The 24,100-nt window shown below is 47.7% G+C and overlaps 1 protein-coding gene across 1 annotated transcript in view; it reads left to right on the forward strand.

The window, feature by feature from the left end:
* Nucleotides 1-19,971, forward strand: part of ZFYVE1 (zinc finger FYVE-type containing 1) — a 53,682-nt gene extending 33,711 nt beyond the window's left edge. The window contains exons 5-12 of the mRNA XM_055304340.1: nt 9,642-9,748; nt 12,282-12,390; nt 12,945-13,042; nt 13,138-13,255; nt 15,014-15,184; nt 15,895-16,075; nt 16,592-16,705; nt 18,351-19,971. Of these exons, the coding sequence (XP_055160315.1) occupies nt 9,642-9,748; nt 12,282-12,390; nt 12,945-13,042; nt 13,138-13,255; nt 15,014-15,184; nt 15,895-16,075; nt 16,592-16,705; nt 18,351-18,583 (1,131 nt within the window). The 3' untranslated portion in view covers nt 18,584-19,971. The remainder of the gene's footprint in view (nt 1-9,641; nt 9,749-12,281; nt 12,391-12,944; nt 13,043-13,137; nt 13,256-15,013; nt 15,185-15,894; nt 16,076-16,591; nt 16,706-18,350) is intronic.
* Nucleotides 19,972-24,100: the final 4,129 nt, after the last annotated feature.

The raw sequence follows: 24,100 nt of genomic DNA on the forward strand, positions 1-24,100 counted from the left end.
TATTTAGGTACTTTTGCTTATTTGATATCTTTGTTTCCATTTTGCCTATTTTTAGTATTTCAGGGATTTTACTTCAATATAATCTCTGATCTTTACTGTGTATGTATTTATTTTAGTATTCTTTATAATGAATTCATCAAAGGGATCCCTGGGAATACTGCTGCTTTTTTGCAGTTTGTGCACAACACTGTTAACGATGGCTGCAGGCTTAGGACGGAGGAGCAGGAAGGGAGCCTTTGGGGCAGTGCTGGGCATGTGGGACCTGGGGAGAGGCTGGGAAATGTTGGCAAGATTGGAACTAGGGATATGAGGATGCCCTGAGGACTAGGGGATAGGGCCTAGCGCTGGGAGGGATGGGAGAGAGGGGTTTGGCATAAAATGAAGAGGGCTGTGGTGTACATAGGAACAGACTTTGGACATGCTGATTTGCTCAGTCCGTTGAGTTTTTAAAAGGTTTGTAATGGGGTACAATGTAGACCATTAGTGAATCTGGGTAAATTGTATATGAGAGCTCCTTGTACCATTCTTGCAACTTTTCTACAAGTCTGAAATTATATCAAAATGAAAAGTTACCCTTAAACAAAGTTTGTGATCTTTGCATCTTGGTTGCTTTAGGTCAGATGTTTGTGTCCTCCCAAAATTAATTTGTTGAAACCCTAATGCCCAGTGTGATGGTACTGGTGGGCCTTTGGGAGGTGATTGGGTCATGAGGATGGAGCCCTCATGAATAAGATTAATGGCCTTGGAAAGAAGCCCCAGAGAGCTCCCTAGTCCCTTCCAGCAAGCAAGGACACAATGCGGAGGCACCATCTGTAAAGCAGAACCTGACCTTGCTGGCGTCCAGATCTTAGGCTTACAGCCTCCAGATTTGTGAGAAATATATTTCTGTTGTTGAGAAGCTATCCAGTCTGTACTGTTATGTTTTAGCAACCTAGGTGGACTAAAGACAATGGTTAAAAGCTTGGATTCTGGAGTCAGACAGACTTCTGTTGGAATCCCAGTTCTGCCATTTACAGTGAGTTGGTCTTGGCAACTTTGTTTGTTGGTTCATTCATACAACAAATAAAAGAGCACATCTATGTGCCCAGTATAGTTTGAGGTGCTGGAAATATGGTGGAGGACAAGGTAGACAATAACTTTGTCCTTATGATATTACTTCTTCGAACCTTTATCCTTCATCTGTAAAATAGGGATAATAAAAGAATTTTCCTGGGATCTCTGGGTGGCGCAGCGGTTTGGCGCCTGCCTTTGACCCAGGGCGCGATCCTGGAGACCCAGGATCGAATCCCACATCGGGCTCCCGGTGCATGGAGCCTGCTTCTCCCTCTGCCTATGTCTCTGCCTCTCTCTCTGTGACTATCATAAATAAATAAATAAAAAATACCTTAAAAAAAAAAAAAGAATTTTCCTAATGAAATTGAGCGAGGATCAAATAGAACAGCACACTTGAAGAAACCAAGTACCTGGTATCTAGTAAATGTTCAATAAGTGTTAAATAGTGTGGATAAAATTAAAGAAAAAAAAACTGAAAAATGATTGTATTTGAATAATTCATGAAACACATACTTCTAATTAGATTTGAGCTTAAAGTATACTTAGATGTACTGGCCACTGTCCTTGAAGTGGCTCAGAGGTAGTCACAGTGGAAGATTACACTCAGGCATTGCAAACGTCTTCAAAAGAGCCTGGATCCATACTGTGGTGTACAAAGGGCTGTGAATCTGATCTGTATAAATTTTAATGACAAGGCCAGTGGCTGGGTTCTACAGTTCCTCAGGTTTTTCTGTAAACTAACCCAGCTTAATGTTTAAATTAGGCTGTCAGGGACACTGAGTGCTGTAAGCAGTAATTAGTGCTCAGAGATTTTACCCTGAGGGGACTTGGAGGTCTTACCCCAGGCCAGTTTGTTAGATGATTTTGAGAAAAAAAGCTACACTATGCTTATGAGGTGATAAGTTTTCTGTAAATACGCTGAGCCTGGTCAGCTGGAGTTGTAATGACTCTTGGTCACTGGTGTCCACAGAGTTTTCACCTGGATCCTATGTTTTCTGTCTTCCGGAGTGGAGATGGGGTGTGGGACCTGCTGCTTCTGTGCATGGGAAGGAGTTAACTGTTCAAGCATGTGTTTTCGGCTCTCCCCAGGGAATTGTGGGGTTCTTGCAACTTACTGAAATCCTTGAAAAATTGTTTTACCTTTTTTTGGTTGTTTTGCTTTTAATCTCCTTTTAAATTGTAAGTTGTTAATTTTCCAATTATCATTCTAATAGAAAGGTACTTGTGATGTCTGCATATTGATCCACTAGAGTTTTATTGCTGTTAAAGTACACTCATTGAAGTTTTCAGAGTTCATAGCAGTGTATAATAGAATGGTTGTCTTTTCTTCATTTATTTATTTAATTTGGCTTTATTTTGACAAGGAAACTTGAATTCTTTTTGGAACAGAAGAGTGGGGATGGGCATAAACAGATAAATTATCAACGCCAAAATAATTTGTTTGGCTTCCTGCTTCTCCCAGTTTTTTCTTTATCTCTCTGGTATTCCTAGCCTTGTCCAATTTCTCACTAACTTAGTAAAAACACTTTGAAGGCTAGGGATATGTTCTAATATGATAGAAGTAATTTTTTTCTATATGAATTTCATTTTATTTTCTTTTTAAAAAGATTTTATTTATTTGAGGGACAGTGAGAGACATTAGAGAGGCACAGGGAGAGGGCAGAAACAGACTCCCTGCTGAGGAGAGCCCAGTGCGATGCTGGGCTTGATCCCAGGACCCTGACACCATGACCTAAGCCGAAGGCAGATGTGTAACTGAGCCCCCCAGGCATCCTTTTCAATTTATTTTAGATAAAATATACAGGAATATTGTCAGGAAAAAGTTTATAGGCTTTGGGGAAATGGAGAGAGAAATCACCTAAGGGGCAATCAAAACTGTGATAAACAAATGAAGAAATCTCAACTCTCTAGTAATCAAAGGCAAATGAAAACAACAACATTATGAGGGCAGACACTGACAAGTCTGGTAATAAAATGTCAAAAAGGATGTGAAACAATGTAAACTCTTACAGATTGCCAGTTGAAATTAAAATCAGTAAAACTACTTCCAAGTGCCATTCAGAAATATCTAGTGTAGGTGAAGATATGCATAATATATATTCCAGCCGTGTCATTTCTAGGAATTTGCCTTAGAGAAACTTTTCCACCTGAATACAGGGAGACCTTTATGAGGGTATGATAGCAGCTTTCTTTGTAATGGCTAAATAATGCGAATTAAGTATGTAAAAAATGGCTAAATACGTGGTGGTGTTAAGTGATTCTTTGCTACTTATTTTAAAGAGAACATTGGGGTCATAGTAGATGTACATGCAGCTATATACTTTGGTTTTCTCATGGAACATTGAAGCCTGGCATTTTTTCTCACACCATTAAGTATTTTATGGAAATATGTCTTTAAAGTAGCTATATGGTTTTCATTTATATGGATGGATTTTTTTTTTACATTTAGTTGATTTTGCACTTGTTTTAGTAGTGGTTTTCCTTTTTGCCTGGATATATTTTCCATGTGTTTAAAGGAATGGTTCACATTCTGCCTATTTCTTTAGGGTAAATTACAACTCCTATTACTGTTTTGGACTGATGTTTATGGAGTGCTTCCTGTATGTTGTGTACTATGCTCTGCATGTGTAATGAATTCACTTAATCCTTGTGCCGTCTCAATGGGGTAAAGATGCGGAGGCACAGAGAAGTCAATTAATTTGCCTAATATGATTTACCTAGTAAGTGGTGGAGAATTTGAACCAGCTAGTCTGGCTACCAAGTCTGTGCTTTTAACCCAGTGCTGTATATTCTCAATAGTTACTCTACTCCTAAGAAGGTCAGAGGAGGCAGCCGTCTTTCAAGGTTCCTGATAACGTATTGCCAGTTGGCTCTTGAAAGGATATTCCCATAAATTGTGTTTGAGTGTTTGGTTATTTTAATGTTTAAAAAGTTATTTTTTAAATTATAAAAGCGACATGTATTCACGATAAACAATTCAAATAGTATAGAAATGTGTAAGGTACAAGTTAAGGTCTCTCCCACCCCCATCACAACCATCACAACCATTGTTTTTTTTTTTTTTTTAAGATTTATTTATTTATTCAGAGAGAGAGAGGCAGACACACAGGCAGAGGGAGAAGCAGGCTCCATGCAGGAAGCCCGACATGGGACTCGATCCTGGGTCTCCAGGATCACACCTTGGGCTGCAGGCGGCGCTAAACCGCTGCCCACCGGGGCTGCCCACAACCATTGTTAATACTTGTATATACTTCTAGAAATTTGTAGTCATACATAAGTGCCTATATAAATATGTGTATATGATGTATGTATTTTTCACCTTGAATGGGATCATGTGATTCCTGCTATTCTATGGCTTGCTTTTTTTCACTTAATTATGCATCGTAGTTATCTTTCTATAGTAGTACATAAAACATAACGCACTCTTAATGCCCTTAGTATACTTTTAAAAAGTTCTTAGCTGTGTCTTATTTATGAGGTTCCACCTGATTGATGTAGCACTCTGTTGGATTTGAAGGGAGCCCAAGTGCTACTTTTCATGTTCATTATTGAATAGGAAATGTGATGAATGAGAAGGATGGAAGAGTTTGCAGAATGTGTGTGAGAGGGAGGTCTGCTGTCCTCTTCTCTAGTGGCCGTTCAGTTGTTTCCTGATGCATCATGCTGATCTGATCGTTCTTCCTGCCAATCAGCCACGGTGTGGTCTAGACCCCAATCCCTCTTTTCTTTTTTTTTTTTAATTTTTTTTTAAATTTATTTATGATAGTCACACACAGAGAGAGAGGGGGGGGGGCAGAGACACAGAGGGAGAAGCAGGCTCTATGCACCGGGAGCCCAATGTGGGATTCGATCCCGGGTCTCCAGGATCGCACCCTGGGCCAAAGGCAGGCACGAAACTGCTGCATCACCCAGTGATCCCCCCAATCCCTCTTTTCCCACTTCTTGACCACTCACTGCTCTGCCCAGATTCCATGGGAAGCAACAGCGCAGACACCTACTAGCAGAGTGTACCTTCATTGAGCAGGTAAATCTGTTCAAAGAGCTGCTCAGGTTTCTATGGAAGAAGGGAACTGAATGTTGAATTAACTGTTGTCTGTACTTACAGTTCTGAATTTAGGAGAGAACCATTTTATAGTTGAATTTGTACAGGCTTTATATAATACCTTTTTTAGCCTCTGATCTCTAAATGTAGAAACTCTCGCTTTCCAATTGTACCACATGAGGAAGTGTCTATTTATAAAGTTATTATATTTTGTGGGGAGAGGTGGCATCAGTGATTGCATAAGAGTCTCCATTTTGAATCAGAAAATTCACTGCGAGCCCTTGGTGACCGAGACCAAACCTTACAGGTTCAATAGAAGGGGGGGCCATACTGTTGCCAAGGCAACTAAAGTTCAAGATCATCTGGTCTCCAGGCAACCTTTTCTTAGAGTTGCCTCAGATGCTTCCCCTAGCTTTCTCCGGAGAGGTCTCCCTGCCTTTCCCTAACAGCTTGGCAACCTCAGGTGGAGGAAAGCCCAAGAAAACCTGGAATGATGTGAGGTTTGGAATTTTTTTTCCTTAAAGATTTTATTTTTAAGTAATCTCTGCACCTAACGTGGGGCTTGAAGCCATAACCCCGAGATCAAGAGTCGCATGCTCTACCGACTGAGCCAGCCAGGTGCCTCTGAGATTTGGAATTTTTGAAAGACAAAGTATGTGGATTAGGTGGCAGTGTCTACACTGGAAAGGAACAATCAGGTAGTCGAAGGAGGAGGATAGGTTCTTTGACCCATGTATCTAAAACGCACTAACAACAGATTTTTTTTTTTTTTAATAGTTTTGCTGTTGTGTTCCTGTACTCTTGATTGCTGTCAGTTCCTGTGAAGCTTTTAGGGTCTGATTCACTAGCCCTCTCTTCAGTGGCTTGTGAGGGAAGTGAGATGCTTATCATGTTACCCAGTGTTGGAGAGGATGGGTGACCAGCATCTGAAGCTATGAGGCTGGTTCGCCTAGGAGTTCTTCTCTTTCTGATGTCATAAGGGGTTATGGCTGCCCTGGCCAGTGTAAGCCAGCAGTTAATTTGTCTCGGGCAGGCAACAGTGGAGCTTCTGTGGGCACCTGTGCCATGGGAATCAGCCTGCACGTTGTTCCATGCCGAGCTTTGAGATCCTTGCTGCCATTTTTCTGGAGAAATTTCAGAGAAGTGAGCCAGGCTCCTTGGCTTTGGAACAGAAAGAACCTCATGCTGTCACGGTTACTGGGCTGCAGTTGTATATTTGTTGGGGACTGGCCTCGGCCCTGAATTCAACCCAGCTGGTGAATTCATGCCAAATTTGGTATTTTTCCTAAGGGTGACTAACAGGTTACTTTCAGTTACCTGTTTAAAAGAAAAAAATGTGGCACTAAAAATATTCGTTTTGGTTTTCCCTATACTTCATTTTTCCCCCCATACTTCTTTAGTGTAGCTTCTATGTCCCTTAGTTAGCTCTTTTCTTCCCCTTCCCCTATCCCCGCATTAGCTTCATAAGCATCTTTTTTTTTTTAAGATTTATTTATTTTTAGAGTGTGCTTGCACACAGGTGGGAGGGGCAGAAGGAGAGGGAGAGAGAATCTCAAGGAGACTCTGCTGAGTATGGAGCCCCACAGGGGGCTTGATCTCATGACCCTGGATCATGACCTGAGCCGAAACCAAGAGTGGGACACTTAACCGACTGTGCCACCTAGGCACCCCGATAACAAGCGTGTTTTTGCAGCTAAATATTCATCCATTGAGTTCAAGCCCCATGTTGGGCATAGAACTTACTAAAAATAATAAAAAATAAAAAAAGGGGTTCCTATCTGGCTGTCAGTAGAGCATGTGACTCTTCATTTTGGGGTTGTGAGTTCAAGCCGCACTCTGGGCATAGTGCTTACTAAAAAAAAGTAAAAAAAAAAAATTCACCAACAAATAAATGCAAGCAGCTATGAAGACCAATGAGCTATCATGGAAAGGAGAGAGGTTCTTATATCCCCTGCATTACCTAGATTAGGTAGGAGGGTATCTAAGGAAGAAAATAATCAGCATAAAAAACAATAAAAATGATGTTAATTATGGTCGTGAATGTTTTCTGAGCTCTTAATTTATGCCACTCTTTGTGTGTAAATCCTTTTGATCTTTATGTGTAATCCATGAAGACTCCTGCTGAGAAAGGTGCTACTAGCACCTCCTTTTATAGATAAGAAGATACAAAGCACAGAGGGTGCAAACCTGTCAGTGACAAGCTGAAATGACTTGGTGGTGGGGGTTCTTAGGTTTTATTTATGCAAGCTGCCCATTTAATTTCATAGTATACCCATGTCTGCTTTACCTGTATCTATCAAACTTGCTCCCCAAATCTTGCAGTAATTGATGCATTAGGATGATAATGCTCTATTTTCCCACCAGCCAGTCCCAGACAGCTATGTACATACCTGCTTGAGAAATACATTTTAAGGTGTCTGTCATTTGACCAGTCGGGGAGCAGTTAGCCTTAACTTTCTGAGGGTCTGTGGGCATGGAATGAAGCCTGGCATAGAGACAGGGCCAAGGTGAGGGAGGAGGGTGGGGGTTGGTGTGCATATCGGAGTTGGTGCTGGATTACTTCATTCCAGAGGTCTTAGTTGAGAACCTGTTAGGACCTTTGTTAGGAGTAGTGGAGGACACAAAGGTAGGAAACTATTTTCGCAGCATGTATGATCTTATCTGGGAGGTAATATCCATACAACTGGGCCATAATTTTGCATCATCATCATCTAATGACTGAATATGTACTTCAGGTATTGAATACAACAGGTGTTCAGAGCAGGCAGTGTGTGTTATGTCTAGAGTAGTAGGGAAGGCTTCATGGAACAGGTGAGACCAAAAAAATCCTGGAAGGATGGGTCACTTAGAATTAGGACAGGGTTGTCTGGGTGGCATAGTCGGTTAAAGCTTCCAACTCTTGGTTTCAGTTCAGGTCTGATCTCAGGGTCATGAAATCAAGGGACTCCAAGCTCAGCTCTGAATCTGCTTGAGTTTCTCTCTCCCTCTCCCCGCACCCTCAAGCGTGCATGCACACACATGCCCTCTCTCTTCCTCTCTCTCAAATCTTAAAAAAAAAAAGAAAAAAGGACAGAGGGGAGCAGTGAAGGCCAGTGAGTGACTCTCTTTGGATTCTTGTTTATTAATATTTGTATGTATATTCATTCCTATCCTCTCTTTCAAAGTTCAGGGTTTTCCCAAAGTTACTCCTCACAAAATACCCCCAAGAGGACAGGACTTAGGTGTATTATCTGTCAGACCTTTCTTGTTGGTCTGAGCCAAGGATTGCCACCTGCTTGGCCCCAGCTGGCAGATGGTGTTTAACGGACCCGAGTATCATCCATGCAGTAGCTGAGTGTGAATGTGCCTGGGTGAGTCACGCACCCTCACTTTGACACACTCCTTGCTGCCACTCCTGTCTTACACCTGACCTTACTCAGCACTGACATCACATGCCTTTGTAAACACTTGAGTTTGCAGCTCGGGGTGTTAAGATTTCATTGAGAAAAGGTAACAGATCTTTAACGAGTGAGTTCTCATTAAGTGAAATTGCCTTCCGAGCTGGAGAACCTAGGTTTAACAACACCGAATCTGCCCTTTTCCCAAGTCTCATCTTAAATTTTCTTCTGCCTTTTTACTACAGGAAGTAACATCTTGTCTTTTTGTTTTTAGACCAGTTTTCCTTTTCTTCCCCCTGAATAGTGTGTGGCTGCCTCGGAGTGGGAGATTGAAGCTTGGGACTGCATGTATACAATCATTTTTAAAGCCCAAAAAGCTCGTTTCTGTTTAATTAATATAACTTTTCCCCACTGAATACTGCATATGAGTGAGGGCCTGGTGGGAAGAAAGATACTTTTGGTGTATATAGTAGTGCATGAAAACAGGACTAGAAATAGAAGCTGCCTTTCAACATAAAATTTTCAGTTTGCTTTGTGAATACTTTATCTTCTTGGCATCGATTTTGGCTGTTTGCTGTCTTTTCGGTTACTGTAGTTGATAAGAGGCTGCCAAACACTACAATAATTCTTCCTTGTTTTTTGGCTAATGGCTTTTTTTTCCTCCATCAAGCTAGTTCTGTGGCCTAGTAAACTCCAGAAGAGCGCCTGTGGTTAGACCTGGGATAGAAGTCCAGGGAATTCCCAGCTCACCACTCGGCTCTGCCTCTCTCTGACTTATTGACAAGGCCTCTTCTAGGGTCTCCGCTTCTCGGTTCCAGCTTCAAAGGATGAAATGGGCATTAGTCCATGTCTGTGGGTGGTTTTGCATGAAAGACTGAGTGTGTGAGGTGTTTATAATCTCCCAGGTAATAAGGAGAGCACACTGCCAGCTTCCCTCTGACTTCTTGGGCAGTGAGCTGGTTCTTCCAGAGGTTTCCTGTGGTGAGGATGGGTGCGGATTGGGCCAAGAAGGTCGGGGGTAAGGAGCAGAGGTCATGGGGTGGCCCCTCCCAGCTGTGGAGCCTGTAAGAAAGAAGCCAACAACCAGGGGAATGGCAGATAGCCGGAGGGCCAAAGCAGAGGGCTCTCTGCCAAGTGCCTTCATGTTGTCACCCTCCCTCCTCTGGCAGGCCCTGAGTGACCGCTTCAGCGGCGAGATCCCCGATGACCAGATGGCACATAGCTCCTTTTTTCCAGATGAATACTTCACCTGCTCCTCCTTGTGTCTCAGCTGTGGGTAAGTGAGGCCAGCCGGCTCAGGAAGAGCGAGCGGGTCAGTGTGGAGACCTTGGCATGCGTGCATATCCCCTAGGGTCTGGTTAAATTGCAGAGTCTAAATTAAGGATGGGCTGGGGTGCGAGGAGGTGTATTTTGAGTAAGTTCCCAGGTGGTCCTGGTAGTCGGGGGGACCACACTTTGAGGGTGCAAGGGATTCTAGGATATGTGGCTATGAAGAATCCTCTGAAGATTCTGACCTGGTTTAAGTGTGAAATTGTCTGGCTTCGGGCTCAGGCAGTTTTTACTACAAAACAATTTTAGGTTGGTTTGCTTTTCTACATTTCTCCTCCCAGGGGTTTTCATTGTATTCATTCCACTTAACTAACCTTTGCTAGCTGTGCGGTGGGGTACCAAGTCCTGGTTGAGTCCTTTCCCTGTGAGGACTGACTCTTAGAGCACATTCACGTTATCCAGGGAGCTTTCCCAATGATCAGGGCCTGGGCCTCACCTGCAGGGATGCTCACTTAACAGAACTGGGGTGGGGCCTTTGCGTTGGTACATTTACAAGGGTCCTCAGGTGATTCTAATGTGTTGAGAACATTGAGTTAGGGCGGTGCTTCTCAAACTCCAGTCTGTATACGCACCACCTCGGGATTTTGTTAAAATGCAAATTCTGAATCAGCTGGTCTGGGTGAGATTGTGCGTTTCTGCCAAGCTTCCGAGTGATGCCTGTGCTGCCGGTCTGTTGACCACACTTTTAAAAAAAAAAAACATTTATTTATTTTTTATTTATGATAGTCACAGAGAGAGAGAGAGAGAGAGAGAGAGAGAGAGAGAGAGAGGCAGAGACACAGGCAGAGGGAGAAGCAGGCTCCATGTACCGGGAGCCCGATGTGGGATTCAATCCCGGGTCTCCAGGATCGCGCCCTGGGCCAAAGGCAGGCGCCAAACCGCTGCGCCACCCAGGGATCCCCCTGTTGACCACACTTTGTTACAGGGGCCTTAGAGCAGGGATTCTCACTTTTTAGCACACGTCAGAAAAACCTGAAGGGCGCGTATTAAAACATATTGTTGAGCCTTAACATCCCCCCTCCCCCCCGCCACGGTTTCTGATTCAGTTGATCTGATGTGGGGCTTGAGAGTTTGCATTTCTGGTAAAGTTCCCAAGTAATGCTGATGTTGCTCATTGGGGCCACACTTTGAGGACCACTGGATTAATCTGAGCTATTGATGGCTTTTACATCACAGTCTGGTGACTTGTCTGTTGGAGCTCGGGGGATTTAAATGCAGTGTGTTGGTCGGTGAGATTGCAGTCTCTGGGTCCTGTAGACACGTCCCTACTCCTCTGGCCGCTTCACCATTGAATTGTCTTTTCTTCCATCAGGAGTACTGCTTCACATTCCCCACACTTATCCACCCAGAGGAGACCTGAGCCTTTTGTTATGAATGTTTTTTTTTTTTTTTTTTTTTTTTAAGATTTTATTTATTTGGGACGCCTGGGTGGCTTAGCGGTTGAGCATCTGCCTTTGGCTCGGGGCATGATCCCAGAGTTCCAGGATCGAGTCCCGCGTTGGGCTCCCTGCATGGAGTCTGCTTCTCCCTCTGCCTGTGTCTCTAGGCAGAGGGAGAAGCAGGCTCCCCACGAGGAGCCCGATGCGGGACTCGATCCCAGGACCCCGGGATCGGATCACACCCTGAGCCAAAGGCAGATGCTCCACTGCTGAGCCACCCAGGCGCCTGTAAATGTTCTTTTTTGCATTGAACCCTGTATGTAAGCTACCTGCTGGGCACTAAACTAGCACCACCTTGGCTCTGAATTTGTAAAAAGGATTGGGGTTTTAGATTATATACAGTTTGGGCTGGGGAAGAAAGAGGGCTGTTAGTTGCCAGTGTGACTTACCTTTCTTTTTATTTACCCCATAGCCCAGCATGAGGCACTTAGGCTCTGGTGGATCATCACTTTTGCATTCTAACAGCCTCCCCAGGGTTTCCAGAACTTTCCCTTCTATCATAGCGAAATTCTAAAGTCTTGCTCTCTGTTTTTGCGTTGTCAGGATGGCAGAGCTCACTGTTCGTTTGGAAGGTTTTCTTGTTCAGCTTAAGCCTCCTCTTAATGTGGTGCCAAATTTTGGAGGTTGATTTTTGTTTGACATCTTGGCAGTCTGTTCTGGTGAAACTTCCATTTCATGTCTTTTGGATTTTGGGTTTCCCGAGAGCCATTCAGGTTTTATCTTCTGTTGAGGTGGTGTCTTCGGGTCCCTTCATTCCTGCTGTGGGACTGCGTGGTTTTTCCAGGAAGAGGTTCCTCCTTTTCTCCTTTCTCCTCACCCAGGGGTGATAGTGGCCGCAAGTTTGTAGTGCCGGTGGGTCACGGATGAGAGAGGCATGCGGATCTCTGAGACACATATGGCTCTCTCTGCGCTAACTATTCGGGGCCTAGTTCGTAACCAAGGTTTGGTTTTGGCCCTGTGTCTGGCTCAGGGTCACACTCTTCTGCGTACGTGCAGGGGCTCCTTTAGCCACTTCACTGTCAGCTTTTGGGCTTCACTCAGGGCTGGATGTAAGAACAGTATGAATCATGGAAAAGAAGGAGTCCCTCATGAAGCCAAGAGCCGCTGCAGATACTCCCACCAGTATGACAACAGAGTGTATACCTGCAAGGTGAGTGCTCTGAGCTCCCTGCTCCAGCAGCTGGCTTGCTGATCCTGCTCTGCTTTGGGGAAAGACTGGCTTGGGGCCACCCTTTGCTGTGTCCTTGAAGTATTTGCTATTGAAATCGAATATCCCTGGAACTTCTCGCCAGCTCGAACCAAAGGAACTCATGCCTCTGTTGCTGGGGCCCCTTGGTTGATTGATTGATTTTCCAGCATATCTTCCCTTCATTCTGTTGAGCTTGTATGCCACGATCATATACATTGACTGTTCATTCTTCTCCAGAGCCAGGACTGCTCTGCAGGAACCCAGTCTAATGGATTTTCAGTGGCGGGTATAAATTACAGCTCGGTTTTTGGGGCCTGGGATGGGTACTCATTCAGTTCATGTTTGTTTAGGGCACTGGCTTTTTAAGAGAATTGACCCTTCTTCTGACGTGCTGCACTCAGGGTCTGCAAACCCTCAGCTGGTGTGGTTTGTGGGGAGGGGGCTGGAGAGGGATATGAGGAGGCCAGGGGGTCTGGTGTACAGAGAAGAAGCTGGCAGAGTGCTCCATGTTTCAGGCCTGCTATGAGAGAGGCAAGGAGGTCAGCGTAGTGCCCAAGACATCTGCTTCCACTGACTCCCCCTGGATGGGTCTCGCAAAATATGCCTGGTCTGGGTGAGTTTAAATGACAACGACGTAGCCGAGGGTTGTTGGTGTGTTCGTATGTGGGCACCTGGCCGGGTAACGGTATTTGTTTGCTTTCCTTGTAGGTATGTGATCGAGTGTCCTAACTGTGGCGTGGTCTACCGTAGCCGGCAGTACTGGTTTGGGAACCAGGATCCCGTGGATACGGTGGTTCGGACGGAGATCGTGCATGTGTGGCCTGGAGTAAGAGCTGTTCCGTTTTTCTTCTTGTATCATTCAGTTACTCGTGTGTGTGGAGAAGTGGAACCTGTTTAGAATTAAGGTTAAATTCGAACACGAATTTTAATATATTGGTGGTTTAGGAAGGCAAGACCTGGAGGCCCTTTCTTGTTCTAGACTCTTATTTTCATTTCTTCTTGCCTAATTATTGGAAGCACAACTTTAAATGAACTAGATGGTGTTGACCTATCGCTATACTGCCTTAGGAAATAAAATATTTTTTTCCATGTTCTTCTTTTCATATGCATATTTGTAGAGACGCGGTTATAATTTATGTGCTCTTTTTCTCATACCTTCATTTTACTTCCACTTTTCATGATTCTCATTTGTAGTCCCTGTAACATTGTGTCTCATGTTCTAGTTTGATTCCCCATCCCCTTCTCTTTGAACATTCATGCTGTTTATGATTTTTTTATATCAAAATGCTATAGTGACATTTTTTTTGTGAGAAAGCCTTTGTTCTGGGAAATTTTCTTGCAGTATATTCTAAAAGTGGGATTACTATAGACCCTTATTATTTTTTTTAATTTACTCATGAGAGACACAGCCGAGAGGCAGAGACACAGGCAGAGGGAGAAGGAGGCTCCCCACAGGGAGCCTGATGTGAGACTTGATCCCGGACCTTGGAATCATGCCCTGAGCCAAAGGCAGACGCTCAACCACTGAGCCACCCATGTGTCCCCCTTATTATTTTTTAATTTGACTTTTGAATTCAAAATATTGGAAAAATAGATGTGTTTTGAGGCAGTGATGTGGTGCTCTCATCCTGCATCAAACCACAGTTCATACTTGGAATTACCAATAAATCACAACACACCCCAATCCTTTTTGTAGAAAAAAAAAAGAGTGATTGTTCTCTAAGTGGCTTGTCTTACTTGGCAGTATTCCATCAAGAGCCATCTTGAGCTTTCCCGGGACCTACAGCTCTCATAAGACTAAGGATTTCCTTACTCTTCTGCTCTTGTTTCCTGTTTCCAGCCCCACCAACATTTGTTCCTGTGGTATGGTCTCATTTCTGGAGCCCACCCTCTTGGCACTGTGGGCCAGGCCATCCTGTCCTAGGGACTTACTGTGGCCTTGACTAGTATAATTTTCTTACCATCGTTTTCTGACTAATGTCTTTTGTTTTTGAATCTGGGTTCTTTCTTGTGAATGCTGTTGTCACTATGGTAAGATAAGTTCTCTTCCAAGAAGGCAGTAATAATACCACAGTTCCCTTTTGGGCCACATTCTTCACGGTATTTGGGATTAGGGGATACAGGCCCCCCCTTCTGTTCGTTCTCTCAGTCTTTATGTTGCCCCACACTTGTTGAATACTATGTGCCCAGAATTGAACCTGATACTTAAAAATACAAAAATGAAAAAGGCAGGTTATTATTTTGGGAGCTGGGGAGCTTCCCAAAGGAGGTGCCATCTTTACTTGAGTCTCCTGGATTGTCCATCTCACTTATGGACAGATGAGGCCTGAATTCAACAGCTGTGCACCAGGTCTTATGGTCACTTTGAAGGGAATAAGTCAGTTATGACTGGGTGGGTGTGATATGGCCTAGAAGCTGGAAGGATTCTTGGTCCATTCCCACTCTTCTCTTCCAGGGAGTTTGTGGTTCTGAGTTGGCCACTGATGAGCGTATGAGTGTACAGCTCACCTGAGACCGCCTCTCCCTTTTTGCCTTTACTGCCTCCACTCAGAGCATGATGGGAGCCTGCATGTTTTCATTTCAGACTGATGGATTTCTGAAGGATAACAACAATGCTGCCCAGCGCCTCTTGGATGGGATGAACTTCATGGCTCAGTCGGTGTCTGAGCTTAGCCTGGGGCCCACCAAGGCTGTGACTTCCTGGCTGACAGACCAGATTGCCCCTGCATACTGGAGGCCCAACTCCCAGATCCTGGTACAGTGTGCTGGCATGGCCCGTTCTGCTGGTGCCATCTTGCCCTATCCTACTTACTCTGCAAGGGAGGCGTGGGGTTTCTCTTTCAGTCACATTAGCTCCCAGAGCATAAGGGTGGGGCATGGGGGGCAGCCAGTGTCTTCTTGCGTATTGATTTCTCTTGGTGTCACCTCTGCAGTTATTCTCCTTTTGGTAGATTTTTAGTTTCTTTGCCTCCAAGGGCTGGTTATTATTGGTCAGATGTCTGAGATCCCAGAATCTGGAGGAAAAGGGACACATAGAGGTCATGCAGCTTGATGCATAAATCTCTACAGCACCCACAGCAAGGGAGCCACCCAGCTTTGGCCCACACACTTTGTGACAGGAAGCTCCCACCTCACCAACTTCCCAAGGGCTCTTTTGGGAAGCCGTGGGAAAAAAAAAAATTCTCTAAGTCTATGCTAGACTTAGCAGAGTCCTTTCTGAGGACGCTGTGACTCAGCCAGATAGATTGAAGGTGGCTTTCCAGGCAGATCTCGGAAGAAAATGGTAGTCGTAGCTGTGCTGGAGCAGATGCATCCTACGCGACTGAGGCCTCAGCTTCTCTCCGTTCTTGCTGTCGGGGTCCTGCTGTTTGCCGTGGTCCTGTGGTCCTCCCCTTGGGTCTCGCTGGCTTTCCCAGCTGGTAGAAACGAATAATATCTGCCTTCTCTGTTTTGTGCTTGGAACAGAGCTGTAACAAATGCGCTACATCCTTTAAAGATAACGACACCAAGCATCACTGCCGGGCCTGCGGGGAGGGCTTCTGTGACAGCTGTTCATCCAAGACCCGGCCAGTGCCCGAGCGCGGCTGGGGCCCTGCGCCTGTGAGGGTGTGTGACAACTGCTATGAAGCCAGGAATGTCCAGATAGGTAACGTGGGGTCCAGGAGCTACAGGGGTGGAGGGGGCCCTCTCTCTTTGGCACTGGGTACTGAGAAGTAGACTCCCACATGCCTAACCCTGTTTCTAACCCAGTCACTGTTGTGAGGGCAGCTGCTCCCCTAGTCCCGGCTGGTGTCCTCTAAGCTCTTTGTTAATAGAGTCCTAGGAGTGCGAGTCCTGGGCAGTGGCAGGGGTGGTGGTGGGGGGTCACCCTGTCCTGTATTTACCAGACATGGCTTAGACTGGGCCTTCTTCCTAGAGAAGGTTCTTGGTCACACTCCTAGAACCTTCCTGGCTTATGCTTGATGGTTTTAAAACAGCTCTAGAGGGTTGAGGTAAAGGACTAACAGGGCTTACTCAGTTTCACAGCCCAGACCCTGGCAGTCATTGCAGGGCAGCACAGTGGTATTCTGGGAGAAGAATCCAGAAGCACTCTGCTGTTGCCCCGAGTTTTCCTTTCGGGAAATGACTGAGATGACGGCTTCTCTTCTCTCGCTGTCTACAGACGTGACCGAGGCCCAGGCTGACGATGAAGGCGGGACGCTGATCGCTCGGAAGGTGGGAGAGGCTGTGCAGAGCACTTTGGGAGCCGTGGTGACAGCCATTGACATACCACTAGGTGGGTGTGACGTACATAGGATGAGGGGTCTCAGGGTGCCCTGGGCTGTCATTGTGTCAGAGGCATGCTGACCTGGATTGAGTTGGGCAGCAAGGAGTAGACTGAAAATTTGCATTTGCTTGCTTTTGCTGCATACCTGAGTGGTGTCGTGTGTATTCCTGGAGGCCACCTCTCATACCCTCCATTGCTGCATCACAGCCTGAAAATGTAAAGGCTTTGCAATAACCACCATTTTATCATGTCTCACAACTTCGAGTCAGGAGGGGTAATTAGCTGGTCGAGGGGGCTTTGCCTGGAGTCACCCCCTGAAGCTCCAGTATGGCAACCTCACCTACCTCGAGGGGCCGAACCAACCTCACTCCCACACTGGGTACTTTGGCCGGGATGCCTGGAAGGCTGGGCTTGGTCGAACCCATCTCCATGTGTTCTCCAGGCCTATGTGGGTTTTCAAGTGGTAGTTGGACTTCTTGCGTGGGGGCTCAGGACACTTAAGAGCTAGGAAGTAGAAGCTGCCCCTGGTAGTTCTGCTGTAGTCTCCTGTAGTCCCAAAGCCGCCTACATTTGAGGGAAGAGGCAGGGGTGTCAAAGAATTTGTGGCTGTCTTTAATTTACCACACAGGCCAAGCTATTATTCATTTAGGATTTAAGATAACTTACCTCCAGATGTGAGGGGTACTTGTAACTAGGAGGGCAAGAGGAAGGGGAAGGGAGACCCACCAGTGCATGGAAGGCTTAGGCCCGGGTGTTTCTGCCCATTGCAAGGGAGCAACCAGAGGCTTCTGGGTGGGGGTAGGTGGCGGTGAGGATCGCTTGGATCCGATTCACCAGCATTGTGGTTCAAAGGTGAGCAGACGAACTTTTGACCCAAGAGTGTAGGAATAGATTTGCCCAGGCTTGAAGCTCAGGTTGCATGTGCTCTCGGGGGTACCTGGAGAAGCAGGGCTGCCCTGGGCACAGAGAGCCCACCACTGTGCTCACCAAGGGCTCACCTGCCCAGCGCTCACCGGCTCCTGGGTCCCCGGCCAGTGTGGGAGACGTGTCCCGTTCTTTCTTGTGATAACCGCTCTTGACCGTGGGTTGTTGAAGAGGAGGAAGCCAAGGCCCTGAGAAGTTAGGTAGCCTCAATCCTACAGCTGCTGCTGAGCACGTGCTGGGTGGAGCTGGGATTTGAGCGAAGTCCGCTCCTGACTCCGGGCTTGGGCCGCTCTAGCAGTACTCCAGTGGCTTTTAATCCAGCAGCTGCACTTCAGGGTCACCTGAGAGCGCAACAGACAGGCACATCTCAAGGCCTCGGCCCTGCTCCAGATATCCTGACCGGCGTGGTATGAGGTGAAGGGCAGGCGGATGCAGGTTTTCGAAGCTCTGTAGATGCGGGGCACCTGGGGGGGGTGCAGTCAGTTAAGCGATGCTTGGGACCCTGAGATCCAACGCTGGGTCGGCCTCGGGCTCCCTCTCCCCCGCCCCCCTCTCCAGGCCCCGCACCCGCTCTCTCAAATAAATCTTAAAAAACAGAGCAGCTCTGGAGGCAGTTGTGAGTGCGGAAGGGCCATGAGCCAGGGAAGCGTCTGAGGTGGCCCTCCTGCCCCGTGGGACCCAGGGCGTCCGGTCCCCGTGTCCCGCCCATCGGTGTTTTCCCCTGCCCCAGGGCTGGTGAAGGATGCGGCCAGGCCGGCGTACTGGGTGCCCGACCACGAGATCCTGCACTGCCACAACTGCCGGAAGGAGTTCAGCATCAAGCTTTCCAAGCACCACTGCCGGGCCTGCGGACAGGGCTTCTGTGATGAGTGCTCCCATGACCGACGGGCCGTCCCCTCCCGAGGCTGGGACCATCCTGTCCGAGTCTGCTTTAACTGCAATAAAAAGCCCGGTGACCTTTAACCCCCACTCCCTCTCTGCGTCCTTCACAATTCCTTAGGTTCTCAGGGTTAGAAACGGAAGTGTCGCTGAGGTAGGGCCTCCCCCGGGTGCCTGTTCCGGCCTGTGTCCTCTCTTCATCCTGGGGCCCCTTTCCCGTGGTGGGGGGTGGGGCAGACGGCTGGCCCGGGTGAGCCTGGCCACAGGCCCGAAGGTGTGGACCCCCCCCCGCCCCCCCGCCCCAGGGCAGGGGACCGAGCAGATTCCAGCAAAGGGGAATGAACCTGAATCCGTTGCATTCATTTTAGTTAAAAATAATAAAGACACAAGTATTTGCGTAGATCCTATGGAAGGACCGTGGAGTGTATTCAGGCTGCTGCTGGCTCTGAAGCCTTAGCGCGGTGTGTCCCCAGCGTGGGGAGAGGGTGGCCGTGGCGGCAGGTCTTCCCCACAGAGCAGAGCCAGGCACAGAGCCACTGTGTTGCCATTCACCTTTTGCTTCTTCTCTGTGAGCCTTTGAAGACTCTCCTTTACTTTTCCCAGGTACCTCTGGCTTGGAATGGCCTGAAAGGAATCTCCCTGGGCCCCTTGGAGTTGGATCCCTGTCCTGGGCCTAGGCCGATTTCAGTCAGAGACCACCCAGCTTAGCGTGCAGGTCACCACAGTGGGTGGAGGGTGACGGGGGTCCCTCAGCCCCGAGTACTAGGGAGCGCGCAGGAGGAACCAGGCCTTCCCCAGCGGTGTTCCCTACTTCTTGATGCTTCTGTGTCTGCTTGGCTTTCCCAGAGGCCGCACCCTGCGCCTAAATAGAGGACCTGCTTCCTTCCCCTTCGCCCCTGCGAGCCCACCATCTGCTTCTGAGTGTTGCACTAGGATTTTAATTGCTTATTTTGAAGTGTCTTAAATCTTTGTTTCCTGATACATGCCCCCTCTAGCTGTTGGAGGGGTCCTGTGAGAACTCTTCCAGGGAAACAGCGCACCGAATGGACTGTTAGTTTAAATATATATAAATATTTCAACGGATCGCTAAGAAAAAAATTCTCTTCGCTGGTTCTTGCAAGAGAAGTCAAGTGAACTTTTGTTTCTCATCAAGAACCGAGACAGCCATCTCTCGTGACTGGAAAGAGACTGTTGTGCTGAACTCCTGTCACCGTGGCAGATTTTATCTTTGGTGACCAAACATGAAGAAGGAAATGGTGACCTGGTTCTTGATGGGACTGGTGGGTGGGCCGAGCTTCAGGGAGGTACGTGGCAGTCATTCCCGGCGTGAGAGTCTGTCGATGGGAGCCCTGGAACGCGGTGATCCTTCTCAGACCTGCTCCCTTACCGCCTCCTGTGGCCCAGTGACTCAGGCCCCACTCTAGTACTGTGTATTCTCAAATTCGCCATTATAAAGGAATCTTCCTGCTGAATATGGACTGTGCTCTTTCCTTTAACTTCCTCAGTAAACCCTGCCTCTTTCTAGTCGATAGGAAAGTAGCTGGTGGTGGCTTTCAGAGCCGGGGGTACCAACTGATGCTCACAGAACTCTATGGTGGCGAGGGCTCCACGCAAGCCCACTGGCCAAGCTGTTGTCCTGTACTTGGGCTGTCCAGCAGCGCTCTCCCTGGCGGGGTGGCCAGCTGGCCGTGAGTGACAGAGCTGCGACGGCCCGGCCCCGAGGAGGGCAGCTTGAGTCAGATGCAGTGTGGCCACTACCTTGAGATGTATGTGCTTGATTTCACTCAGGTAGCTGTGGGGTCCCAGTCCACTGGGGGGGGGGGGGTCCTCTCACGGAAGAGACTAGGTGTTGCTTCTGACCTAGCAGAGCTCTGAGAAAAACGGTTTTCTACCTTTTTGTCACCTCCCCCTTCATTCCCTTGCCCTGCCTTGTCAGCAGCTCGTGTGTCCATCCTCCACCGTTTTCTCCTCCCTGTAGGCACAGACACTCTGGTCTTTGTCCTTCCCCTTCTTCCTTGCCCATCTTTTCCCTCGACTTTCCCTGTCCTGCTCCCATCCCTTTCATCCTTATCTTCTCCCTGCTGTTGGGGTGAGTGGTGTGTATGGCAGGGGCCCAGGTCAGACCTGGCCCTTTGTCTTGTCGTCGTGTTGGGGGGCAGCCCTGAGCATGTGGGTCTGCCGGGCCACACAGGAATGATGCAGCAATATCTGCACTCCCTTCCTGCACTAGTCAGACCAGGAGAGGAAAGGAGGGAACCAACCCTGTGTCAAAGTAATAGAAGGATTCACTTTTCTTGCCCTACACATCCAGTCCCAGCCTCAACGAAAGGGGGGTGAAAACCAGCTAAACTCGGGATGCAAACAAAGGCTTAAATTATTGAACTGTCTTAATACACATTTCCACTTGATTAATCTTCTGAAACTGAACGTACAATCAGCCAGCACCTGGATGAAGAAACAGGACGTAAATGCAACCTCAGAGACTGCCCACCCCCTGCCCCTCACCCAGAAAGCAACTAGCCTGACACCTAATAGCATAGATTATTAGTCCCCTCTGCCCCCCTTTAGGGACTGGCTGTAGAAAGGCTTTAATACATTTCTAGTTTGAGATGCCTGCCTGGTCCAGATGGAAGAGCATGCAGCTCTTGATCTCGGGGTTGTGAGTCTGAGTCCCATGTTGGGCAGAGAGATTACTTAAAAAATTTCTGGTTTGAAAGACTTGCTCCGAGGTGGGGATCACCGGTGAAGCGGTCTCAGAGCATTGACGGAAAGGCTTCAGCTGTGGCCAAGAACTAGCGGTCTCCCGAACAACCCTCTGCCTCCTTTGGGTCTTGCTCTGCCAGTTTGGCTTCCCATACGCAGGTGTCAGTTCTCTGCCAGGGACTACGCTGGGGGCTGACCATGGCTGATGTTCTCAAAACCAAACTGGAAGGTAGGGAGTAGTAGTGTTTGTGTTTTACAGCTGGGGACCGTGGTTCAGACAGGTTCAGAAGCCCGGGGTCGCCTGGCCAAGGAGACTCGAAGCTGGGGTTTGGTTCCAGGTGGGCCTTCTGCGCTCCACCCTGTGTCACCTGGCCTGGCACTGCAAGGTAGAACTCTTCTTGCCTTCCTCCTCCTTGGGTTGTGAATTCTTTTGCATTTCCAGAAAAATGCTGGACCTTACAGAAAAAAAAGTATCAGGAGGGCTTAGCTCTACACCTGCTCGTTTCCATTGGCCTCAGAAGTTCTCAAGATAAAGGAGATACTACTTCCCTTTAACTAAAACCTCCCAGATATCGGCTTAGAGATCATGCTGATGTAGCCTGTGCGTTGGAGAGACCTGAAGATCGCCCCGAGGCAGCGGCCCCGCAGCGGGCAGCCTGGAGAGGCAGCGACGGGCCGACACGGCACCCGTACACGGCAGGAAGGGGGAACGGAGTTCGGCCTGCAGTTGTTTTCAGATGGTTGTGGAAAATCCCGAGGACAGATGTAGGGCTGACAGGTAAGTCGGGCTAACCTGGTCTCAGAGGACGTCTCTGGGGACCCCTCCAGGAGGGCCACCGAGGAGGCTGTCCGGGCCCTCCGGAGCACGTCAGGCTGGCTGAACGCTAAGGCGGCTACACAGCCAGGTGGCGGAAGCAGAGGTTTACTTGTGGGCGGGCACTTCTGAGAAGCAGGGAGAACCAGGGCCACTGTCCGCTCAGCCCGTTTGCGGGGCTCCAGGCAAGCCAACGCCAGGCCCCTCATCTGAGCTCCATGCTGCTGTCCCATGGCCTGCTCATTCGCCACCTCTGGTTGTCACCTGGGACGGGACAAAATTCCCTAATAGCCGTGCCAGTGGAAAATGCTTCATCCGGACTATGTAACACACCGCTCTGGGGCACTGTGTCAGCGAGCACACAGACCAGAAGGCTGAACTTCTCCGCTATGTTTGACCACTTGTCATATAACCAGATGTCAGAAGTGATTGCTAACCGGAGATCAGAACAGATTTGCTCAGTTTAGAGGTTTGAAAGAACCACTCCCTCCTTTTTAAAAAAGCCTAGGGGAAATCGAAAAGGATCCTTTGATGGCTGTAACTGGCTAACGAGGAACTTGGGCTGGGACACAGGTGTCTAGAGTTCAGAAGGCATCATGTCGAACTCCCCTGCCATTCTCCTGATGTCCTCACTGTGTGGGGAGAGCTCAGAATTAGACCCGGTAGTGCCCACGGGCGCTCAGCTCCACAGGAAGTACAGAACCATGGGGAAAACTGTAGGAGATGGCCGATACCAGCAATTTAAAATTGCAGATCCTGTAATGAACTTTTGTATATAGTGATAACCCCAAACTTGTGGGGACAGAAGTGAGTGGATGTTAGGTTCATGGCTCAGCATTTTCAAGATTTATTTATTCATGAGAGACAGTAACATAGAGTGACATAGGCAGAGGGAGAAGCAGGCTCCATGAAGGAGCCCAAGGTGGGACTTGATCCCAGGATCACACTCTGAGCCAAAGGCAGATGCTCAACCACTGAGCCACCCAGGTGCCCTGTGCCTCAGCATTTATGCTTGTGTTCCTGGGCAGGGAGACGTCACCAAAGTGAATCTGAAAAACCCCGGAGTGACAGTGGCCACCTGGACCCTTCAGTCATGCAGATATTTTCTGAGACCTATGTGCACATCACTGTGCCAGGGTTGCAGAAACAGGGACCAAATCTAAATGACTGAACACTTAAGAATCTTGGCAATTAGCAAACTTACCACCGCTGAGGACCAGAAAAATTCATTTACCTGGTGATTAGATATCATGAATCCTTAGCATTGCGTGCTTACACTTGGAACAAGCCATGTCCTGACTTCTCCACAGCACTTACTGTGATAGCACAAGGATCATCAGTGACTGGAGGCATGTGAGCAGCAGAGGACGTGGCCCCAAGTCCCAGCTCTGCTGACCAGTCTGTGATCGGAGCCAAGTCAGTACCTCTGTGCGCAGCCTTCTCCAGCTGTAGTGATTCTAGTAATTTGTAAGTTACTACTGCTGTGACACCATTATGGGTTGTTACAAGGATCAAGTAAGATGGGAGAAAGTTCTTTATAAAATAGGAGGCACTAAAAATATGTAACATAACATAGCTCATCTATCAGATAGCCAGTCTGCTTTTTTTTTTTTTTTGGATTTGGTCCTCTGTACTAGAGTTCTGGCAGAAAACAATTACTACCACTCAAGGGTGTAATTGGAGTTTAATTGGCGAAATTCCTGGGCTAGCAAGTGAGGTGCAGTTACTAGTAGATCTGAAGGGACAAATGGAAAGAAGGTCCTGGAACCTAGAGGATGCAGTTCCAACAGGAGCTGCAGCCTTGGGTGGAGGAACATAGCCACAGCCCACCACATCCCAGCGGGGGGCGGGGAGTCCACTGCTGTTGTCCTTCTAGGTCAGCTTCTTGGGGTGTGCACAGGGCAGGCAGAGGGGCCTGGGTCTGGGGGCCAAGGTTAACGCTCTCTAGCAAAGCCACTACAGCTGGTCTGTATTACCCCTCACCCAAGATTTGAGTAGCTGTTTCGCAGCTGGTTTCACTGCTGTAGTGAACAATCATCAATCATGATCTTCTGAATCGTTAACAGAAGCAATGCAACACACAG

This window comes from Nyctereutes procyonoides, unplaced genomic scaffold (genome assembly GCF_905146905.1).
Source record: "Nyctereutes procyonoides isolate TBG_1078 unplaced genomic scaffold, NYPRO_anot_genome, whole genome shotgun sequence".
NCBI classification, from domain to species: Eukaryota; Metazoa; Chordata; class Mammalia; order Carnivora; family Canidae; genus Nyctereutes; species Nyctereutes procyonoides.